The 9,117-nt window shown below is 62.2% G+C and overlaps 1 protein-coding gene across 1 annotated transcript; it reads right to left on the bottom strand.

The window, feature by feature from the left end:
- Positions 1-4,781: 4,781 nt before the first annotated feature.
- LOC144246171 (serine/threonine-protein kinase pim-1-like) lies at positions 4,782-8,821 on the bottom strand. The gene is made up of 7 exons (XM_077782630.1): positions 8,663-8,821; positions 7,449-7,539; positions 6,583-6,686; positions 6,440-6,490; positions 5,776-6,142; positions 5,207-5,383; positions 4,782-4,885 (listed from the first exon to the last, which is right to left on the bottom strand). Exons 1-7 carry the CDS (start codon positions 8,819-8,821, stop codon positions 4,782-4,784), a joined length of 1,053 nt encoding a protein of 350 aa, XP_077638756.1.
- Positions 8,822-9,117: the final 296 nt, after the last annotated feature.

Genomic DNA, 9,117 nt, shown 5'->3' with positions numbered 1-9,117 from the left:
GCGGGGCTGCGGCTCCGCACGCTGAGCCCGCCCCGGGATTCTCCCTGCCCGCCACGCCCCGCTCTGTCCCGCTAGCCCCGTTCACTCACCAGCTCGTCCCACTGCAGGACGCTCTCCCGGGCCACGCGTTTGATGGCCACCTGCGAGCCACGGAGAGAGGAGGGCTGAGCTCCAGCCCTGCCGCTCCCCGCCGCTGCCCCTCCTGCCCCGCCCGGCCGTGGCGGCCACTCACCGGGCTCCCGTCCGAGAGGCGGATGCCCGAGTAGACGGTGCTGAAGCCGCCGCTGCCCAGCTGCGGGCCCCACAGGTACAGCTCCTGCCGCTGCCTCTGTTGCCCTGCGGCCGAGAGAAGCCATCAGCCTTGCGCCCAGAACCCCCCGCAAGTGCCCGCGAGTGAAGCGGGCCGGGCCCCCGCGGCCGCCGCGCTCTCACCTGCTTCCTGCTGCGCGCCGGGCAGCGGCCACCGCCCTGCAGCCGCCGGGCTGGCGAGCGGCAGAGCCGGGCCGGGGCAGCGCGCACAGGCGGCTGCGGCAGCCCCGGGGCAGCGGGGCAGGGCGGCACCGTCGCTGTCCCCGGCGGCGTGGGCTGGGCTCTGCTCCTGACGACGGCCGGGGCTGCAGCCCGAGCCTTGGCACAGGGGGATGCCAGGAGCGGCTGCAAGGCAGACAGGGCTTTTTCAAGCCGTGCCGTCGGAGGCACTGGAAACAGCCGGCGACTAGGCTGCTCGCAGGGGCCCTGGCCTGGCCTGGCCGCGCCCCTCCAGAGCCCCGGGGGAGCCGCAGGCAGCTCCTCGGGAGATCTCACCTGCTACTAGAAAGGCCTTGGCTGCACTCGAGGGCTGTCTTGGAGCAGCTTCCTGCAGATGGAGGAACCTCCGTGCTGTCTGGAGGCCCGTCTCCACCACCAGGCTGGGGCTGTTGCTGGCGGGCAGAACCAGAAGAGCGTCCTGGCTGTCCTGGCTGCTGTGGGATGCCCACTGCTGGCTCCAGGACGCTTGCTGCCCCGCCAGCTGCTCCTGAGCAGGCTCCCCTGCACCGGTCTGGGCTCCCAGTTGGACTTCTGGGCTTTCCCTTGCCACGTCAAGGGTCAGGATGTTGCCTGTGTTGTTGAAGTCCCAGAGTCCAAGGGAGCTGGGAGACCTGTCCACGGGCTCTGCTCTTTCCGCAGGCTGACAGGTCTCACTGAGCCTCTGCAAGGGATGGAGGCTGTCAGACATAGAGGAGGCTCCTGGCAGGATGCAGGGTCTCTGAGAGCCTGAGCTTCCTGCATGGATGGTGATGTCTCTCCCCTGCTGTGCCATCCTTGCAGGCCTTGAGGCTCTCCCAGGGATGGAGAATCTTGCTGGGAGCAGCCTCTGGATGGGATGGAGGCTTCTGGAGGAGCTGGCTAAGCCACAGCAGGGCAGGTGGCCTTGGTTCTGCAGCTCCTCCAGTTCTTTCCACAATGCCTGCCACATCCCAGAATAGAGCGGCTCACGTGTCCCGTTGCCATCCCCGAGGTGCAGCATCAGTTCCTGCAGCTCCCGGGCCTCTGCCAGGCAGGGGCCGCAGCTGCAGGGGCTGCCCAGGGGGCTGGCGGGAGCACGTGGCCGCTTGCCAGGAGTCGCCCGAGGCCTGGGGAACCTGGGAGCCGCAGGGGCTCCTCGCTTCCTCCGTGAGCCTCTGGGCTGGACCCTGGGGCGCTTCCTCCACTTCCCTCTCCGTGTCCGCCGGCCCCGCGGTTGCCGGTGGCCAAAGGCCCACCAGACAGCCACGGCGGCCAGCAGCAGGAGAAGCACGGTCAGCAGGACGTCACCGTCACCCATGGCTCCGGCACGTCCCGTCGCGACTGCACTGACAGCTGCGGGCGCTGGCCCGTCTCACACAGCGACAGCGCGGTGATGTCACAGCGATGTCACAGTGCTGCGGCCAGCACAGCCCTGGGACATCACAGCCCTGCCTCACGCCAGCGCTCTGCCCCTTTGTGCAGTCACAGCCCTGCCTCGGCCCCGCCCTCCGCAGTGCCCCAGGAGGGATGAGGGGGCTCCCTAGGGGCACTTGCCAGCTCTCTGGAGCAGAGCGGGTGGAAGATTCTTCTTTACGTAGGACACAGGGATGAGGAGGGGAATGTTGATGGTCTCACCTCCTTGCTGGCAGAGCACGGGACATGGATTGTCCAATGTGCCACTGCAAAGTCCTTGAGGAGGGCAAGCCCCGCTCAGCAACATCCAAGCCATCCGTGTGCTATCCACCACATTCCCGTGCTGAATCCAAACCCAGCTCTTTGCCGCTCCCTGGGAAGAAAATGGATCCTATCCCCTTGAAAACCAGTACATCACCATTCTTCACCCAGCACACCCTGTCTCTGTTTGTCTCACAGCTGGACACCTGCTCCAGATGTATTCTGCGAGGAACAGGATCAAAACTGTACTTGAAACCCTGAAATAGAACCTGCTTTGCCTTCCCATCATCCATGAGACCAGGCCAGGACATCGCTGCTGTTTCTGTGCTGCTGGAACTCCAGTGGTGTTAGCTCCAGTTGAGGGATCTGTGACCTGTGGATGAGCCCAGACAGGAGCAGGACACCCGCAGGCATCCGCGGCTGGGAATAAGCCCATGGCAGAGCAGGAATCTCTCAGAGTACCTGTGGCCATGGTTGTTTCCATGGCCAAGAAGGGATTGTGGCCCAGGGATAAACCTGAAACCTCTGTGGCTGTGGATTAGGCCATGCTCAGCAGGTAGCCCTCGAAACATCAGTGCCTGTGCCTGGGGTCGTGCTGGAGCACCTGAGAGCCACGACCATGGAAGAACCCCTGGCAGAGCAGTTACAGCCTTGGGGGTGCTGCAGCCGTGGTTCAGGCCAAATCCATTTCTTTACTGGGGATGGAAAACTTCATTGCCTATAGTTAGTATCAAATCATGTTTGTAAAAATTGAAGGTCCTAAATTCTTAGATTCAGGACAAATAAAATACTGCTAATTTTCCTTCAGCTATTTCTTTTCTTGTTACACTTGTGTGACATCAGAGAGATGTCAGCGTGACATCGCAGAGAGGTCTGTGTAACATCACAGGAGCTTGTGTGACATCACAGATGTCATTGTGACATCACAGAGAGCTGTGTGACACCACAGATGCCCATGTGTTACCACAGAGAGCTGTGCAACGTCACAAAGGTGTCAGTGTGACATCATAGAGATGTCATTGTGATGTCAGAGGAGGTTGTGTGACATCACAGAGAGCTGTGTGGCATCACAGATATTAGTGTAACATCATAAGGATGTCCATGTGACATCACAGAGAGATTTGTGACATCACAGAGGTGTCAGTGTGGCATGACAGAGAGCTGTGTGACATCACCCATGGAAAACCTCTGCCACAAATGGCATTCCTGAGATCAGGGCTCCACCTTTGCAGCGTAAGGGTGCTTGTAATGGAATGGGATGGCTTGGTTCCGGTTTTGCTCTGACAGTGGCAATGACAGCAGGAGAATGCGCTGTTGCCTCGCAGAGGCAGCCACACTATTTTCTGCTTTTAATGAGCAGTCGAAGGTTCTGATAATGTGTGAACCTGGAGCTGCACTGCCTCAGCTGGTTCTCTTCAATAATGCAGAGTCTTCACTCAAGGTTCAAGTGATGTGCAGTTGAAGATAAACTGTCATAGTGTATTTTTTCTCCTTTCTTTTATACATGACAAAAAAAATCTAAATGTGCATGTCAAATCTAAAGCTTGCTTTCTTTTTAGATGATTGATGCAGATCTTCTTCGTGGCTTCTGCACAGGTATTGAAACTGGCTTTTTGAAATTATGCTATCCAAACCAGTTTCAATATATTTTCCCTTAAAATTATTTTTAAAAAATTTGCATTCCAAGGTAATGTCAAATACATATTTTATCATCTTGCCATAGTATAAATCGAAACAACAAAAAAAATCTAATAAGTATTGGTTACAACCGCTACCTCTCTATAAAGTAGTTGTCCTGGTTTGTAAAATAAGCTTGTATTCTATTTGCCATCTGTTGGAGGTTGGGCAGGTTTATTATCTCTTGCAAGAACGATGGTTTGCTCTGAAGAGGTAATCGTTTGTTAATGGGCCATTGACTGGCTCACTGCAGGCCCGGTAACGTAACACCATCCCAATTTGAGGTGCTCCACCCAGAGGGGGAAGCCAAGCACTCTTTTATGGTATAAAGTGGTACCTTTTTGGGAGACAGAGCAGCTCTCTCTTTGCGGGATTCCGAGAGAAGCAGCTCCTTCGGCAAGATTCCCAGAGAAGCAGCTCCTTCGGCAAGATTCCCAGAGAAGTGCCTAGCCCTGCCTCCCATTTCATAGGAAGAATGAAAAAGAGTTCAGCAGGGCTCAACCTGAAATGATATTTTGTAGCTTCTGGCTCTCCTCAGAGTTCTGCTAAGAGAGGAACGTCTCTGTCCCTGAAACCAAATAACCCCTGGAATGCACACATGGACCTGTGTGTCACTTCAAGAGACACCAAGAAGCCCTGCCACTTTGCAAGAGCAGCTGTTGTTCCACTGCTGCATTTCTTGGCTGGGCAAAGCCCCTCTCACCCGCACTACGGCCTGAGCTGGAAGATATAAAGAACCAGCCGGGAGGGCAGGCATGGAAAGCTTGACAAAGGCTGAAGGCAGCACTCTGATTCCCCCCTTTTCCCAAGACGTTTCTTTAGCTGAAGTTGCTGAAAAGAACCAGCCCCTTGACACACCACAATGGGTTTGCTGTTTTATTTTTCGGCTTCTCAGTCCTGCGTGGGACTCGCTAAGTTGGTGCTGCAGAGGCTCCGGCAAGGCATCAAAAGCGCCGGCCCCGCACCCAAGGGTGGCATGAGATCTCCTCCAGCTCCGGCCTGTCCGCAGGGTGCTTGGCCAAACACCATCGGATCAGGTGCTGGAGCTCTGGGGAGAGAAGGCAGAAAGCGCCGGTCACCGGCAGAGTCTCCTGCCCAGCTGCCCCCGTCGCCCGCGGGGCCCGGGCCATGTTGTGCTGGGCTCTGGGCCGTGCCGGGCTCCCGACCGGCTCTGCCCCACGCGGGAGAGCGGCACGGCGGGACACGGCCGCCTCCTCCGGCCGCCCGTGCCGCGCTGACCCCGTCGGCACGGGCCCCTCCTGCGGCCGGCCCTGGAGGGCAGATCCACGTCCCGCGGAGCTGGTGAGGGCCGCGCCGAGCTGCGCGCCGCCAGCTGCCAAAGCCCGCCGGCTTGAGGCCGGACACCCACCTGGAGAGAGCTGCTGCCGGAAGACGAGCTTGCCCAGCACGATGTCAGGCTCATCCTGGAAGGGGAGGCTCCCGCAGACCATGACGTACAGCAGCACGCCCAGGGACCAGATGGTGGCCGCGTGGCCGTGGTAGCAGCCGAGCCAGATCCACTCGGGCGGGCTGTACACGCGCGTTCCTAGGGGAGACAGGCGGCGCTGGCCGGGCGCAGGCTGCTGCCTTCCAGAGCCTGGCGGCGGCCTCCGGCCCGAGGCAGGGGCTGCAGCCGTGGCCACAGCTTCCCCCCGAGGCCACCCCGCGTCCCCCAGCCAGCTGGCCAAAGGCACGAAACCATTCCGCAAGGCCAAGAAGGCCAGTGGAGCAGCCCAGGCCCTCGTGGGCCCGCTGAGCCCAGGGGCCGGGAGCCGCTTTTGCCCCCCCTCTGTCGGCAGGGCCGGCAGCCGGCTCCTGGGGCTCGGCATCCGCCCCGTGCCTAAAGGCGGCTGGCTGAAGGACGCAGCCCGCAGCCCAGGAGGGAACGGGGCCGTGCGGTGCCTGGCACCGGGAGCAGGGCCCAGGCCATGGGCTCACCGGCAAAGCCCGTGAAGGCCCGCTCCTGGAGGAAGGTGCCGCAGCCGAAGTCAATGAGCTTCAGGTGGCCGCTCTCCGGGTTCACCAGGAGGTTCTCTGGCTTGATGTCCCGGTGCAGGACGCCGCAGGCGGTGCAGTGCCGCACGGCCTCCAGCACCTGGCAGAAAAGCCAGCGCGCCTGCTCCTCGCACAGGCAGCCCTGCTCCTGCAGGAACTGCAGGAGATCCTGCGATGCCTCCGGACGCTCCAGCACTAGCACAAAGCTGTCCGGCAGCTCAAACCAATCAAGGAGCTGGATGATATTCTGGCAGCCAGAGCCCACCTTCTCCATGAGCACCACCTCCAAGGGCACGCGGGTGCCGTCGGGCTGTGAGCAGGAGAAAGTCAGTGCCTGCAGCAGCCTGCTGCTGCTGCTGCTGCTGCTGCAGCAGCCCTGGGGCTGCGCTGCGCCCTGCCCGGGATGCCCCAGTGCCCCCTGGCGCAGCCTCCCAGGCGCTTGCGCTTCCTCCCGCCCGGGGGATGCTCGGGGCTGCCGCTGCCCGGCCCCAGCTCCGCTCTCCGGTGTGCCCAGGCCCGCGGGGCTGCGGCTCCGCACGCTGAGCCCGCCCCGGGATTCTCCCTGCCCGCCACGCCCCGCTCTGTCCCGCTGGCCCCGTTCACTCACCAGCTCGTCCCACTGCAGGACGCTCTCCCGGGCCACGCGTTTGATGGCCACCTGCGAGCCACGGAGAGAGGAGGGCTGAGCTCCAGCCCTGCCGCTCCCCGCCGCTGCCCCTCCTGCCCCGCCCGGCCGTGGCGGCCACTCACCGGGCTCCCGTCCGAGAGGCGGATGCCCGAGTAGACGGTGCTGAAGCCGCCGCTGCCCAGCTGCGGGCCCCACAGGTACAGCTCCTGCCGCTGCCTCTGTTGCCCTGCGGCCGAGAGAAGCCATCAGCCTTGCGCCCAGAACCCCCCGCAAGTGCCCGCGAGTGAAGCGGGCCGGGCCCCCGCGGCCGCCGCGCTCTCACCTGCTTCCTGCTGCGCGCCGGGCAGCGGCCACCGCCCTGCAGCCGCCGGGCTGGCGAGCGGCAGAGCCGGGCCGGGGCAGCGCGCACAGGCGGCTGCGGCAGCCCCGGGGCAGCGGGGCAGGGCGGCACCGTCGCTGTCCCCGGCGGCGTGGGCTGGGCTCTGCTCCTGACGACGGCCGGGGCTGCAGCCCGAGCCTTGGCACAGGGGGATCCCAGGAGCGGCTGCAAGGCAGACAGGGCTTTTTCAAGCCGTGCCGTCGGAGGCACTGGAAACAGCCGGCGACTAGGCTGCTCGCAGGGGCCCTGGCCTGGCCTGGCCGCGCCCCTCCAGAGCCCCGGGGGAGCCGCAGGCAGCTCCTCGGGAGATCTCACCTGCTACTAGAAAGGCCTTGGCTGCACTCGAGGGCTGTCTTGGAGCAGCTTCCTGCAGATGGAGGAACCTCCGTGCTGTCTGGAGGCCCGTCTCCACCACCAGGCTGGGGCTGTTGCTGGCGGGCAGAACCAGAAGAGCGTCCTGGCTGTCCTGGCTGCTGTGGGATGCCCACTGCTGGCTCCAGGACGCTTGCTGCCCCACCAGCTGCTCCTGAGCAGGCTCCCCTGCACCGGTCTGGGCTCCCAGTTGGACTTCTGGGCTTTCCCTTGCCACGTCAAGGGTCAGGATGGCACCTGTGTTGTTGAAGTCCCAGAGTCCAAGGGAGCTGGGAGACCTGTCCACGGGCTCTGCTCTTTCCGCAGGCTGACAGGTCTCACTGAGCCTCTGCAAGGGATGGAGGCTGTCAGACATAGAGGAGGCTCCTGGCAGGATGCAGGGTCTCTGAGAGCCTGAGCTTCCTGCATGGATGGTGATGTCTCTCCCCTGCTGTGCCATCCTTGCAGGCCTTGAGGCTCTCCCAGGGATGGAGAATCTTGCTGGGAGCAGCCTCTGGATGGGATGGAGGCTTCTGGAGGAGCTGGCTAAGCCACAGCAGGGCAGGTGGCCTTGGTTCTGCAGCTCCTCCAGTTCTTTCCACAATGCCTGCCACATCCCAGAATAGAGCGGCTCACGTGTCCCGTTGCCATCCCCGAGGTGCAGCATCAGTTCCTGCAGCTCCCGGGCCTCTGCCAGGCAGGGGCCGCAGCTGCAGGGGCTGCCCAGGGGGCTGGCGGGAGCACGTGGCCGCTTGCCAGGAGTCGCCCGAGGCCTGGGGAACCTGGGAGCCGCAGGGGCTCCTCGCTTCCTCCGTGAGCCTCTGGGCTGGACCCTGGGGCGCTTCCTCCACTTCCCTCTCCGTGTCCGCCGGCCCCGCGGTTGCCGGTGGCCAAAGGCCCACCAGACAGCCACGGCGGCCAGCAGCAGGAGAAGCACGGTCAGCAGGACGTCACCGTCACCCATGGCTCCGGCACGTCCCGTCGCGACTGCACTGGCAGCTGCGGGCGCTGGCCCGTCTCACACAGCGACAGCGCGGTGATGTCACAGCGATGTCACAGTGCTGCGGCCAGCACAGCCCTGGGACATCACAGCCCTGCCTCACGCCAGCGCTCTGCCCCTTTGTGCAGTCACAGCCCTGCCTCGGCCCCGCCCTCCGCAGTGCCCCAGGAGGGATGAGGGGGCTCCCTAGGGGCACTTGCCAGCTCTCTGGAGCAGAGCGGGTGGAAGATTCTTCTTTACGTAGGACACAGGGATGAGGAGGGGAATGTTGATGGTCTCACCTCCTTGCTGGCAGAGCACGGGACATGGATTGTCCAATGTGCCACTGCAAAGTCCTTGAGGAGGGCAAGCCCCGCTCAGCAACATCCAAGCCATCCGTGTGCTATCCACCACATTCCCGTGCTGAATCCAAACCCAGCTCTTTGCCGCTCCCTGGGAAGAAAATGGATCCTATCCCCTTGAAAACCAGTACATCACCATTCTTCACCCAGCACACCCTGTCTCTGTTTGTCTCACAGCTGGACACCTGCTCCAGATGTATTCTGCGAGGAACAGGATCAAAACTGTACTTGAAACCCTGAAATAGAACCTGCTTTGCCTTCCCATCATCCATGAGACCAGGCCAGGACATCGCTGCTGTTTCTGTGCTGCTGGAACTCCAGTGGTGTTAGCTCCAGTTGAGGGATCTGTGACCTGTGGATGAGCCCAGACAGGAGCAGGACACCCGCAGGCATCCGCGGCTGGGAATAAGCCCATGGCAGAGCAGGAATCTCTCAGAGTACCTGTGGCCATGGTTGTTTCCATGGCCAAGAAGGGATTGTGGCCCAGGGATAAACCTGAAACCTCTGTGGCTGTGGATTAGGCCATGCTCAGCAGGTAGCCCTCGAAACATCAGTGCCTGTGCCTGGGGTCGTGCTGGAGCACCTG

This window comes from Lonchura striata, chromosome 4, assembly GCF_046129695.1.
Source record: "Lonchura striata isolate bLonStr1 chromosome 4, bLonStr1.mat, whole genome shotgun sequence".
Classification (NCBI taxonomy): domain Eukaryota; kingdom Metazoa; phylum Chordata; class Aves; order Passeriformes; family Estrildidae; genus Lonchura; species Lonchura striata.
This window is presented reverse-complemented; position numbering and strand designations above follow the sequence as displayed.

What these genes read in the sequence shown, in the direction of transcription:
- LOC144246171 (XM_077782630.1), bottom strand. Translation starts at nt 8,821, where the DNA reads ATGTCCTGGCCTGGTCTCATGGATGATGGGAAGGCAAAGCAGGTTCTA. An exon ending in CTGGGACTTCAACAACACAG is followed by an intron (nt 6,687 to 7,448) that starts GTGCCATCCTGA and finishes TCTCGGCCGCAG; the next exon opens with GGCAACAGAGGCAGCGGCAG. An exon ending in TCCTGCAGTGGGACGAGCTG is followed by an intron (nt 6,143 to 6,439) that starts GTGAGTGAACGG and finishes TCCTGCTCACAG; the next exon opens with CCCGACGGCACCCGCGTGCC.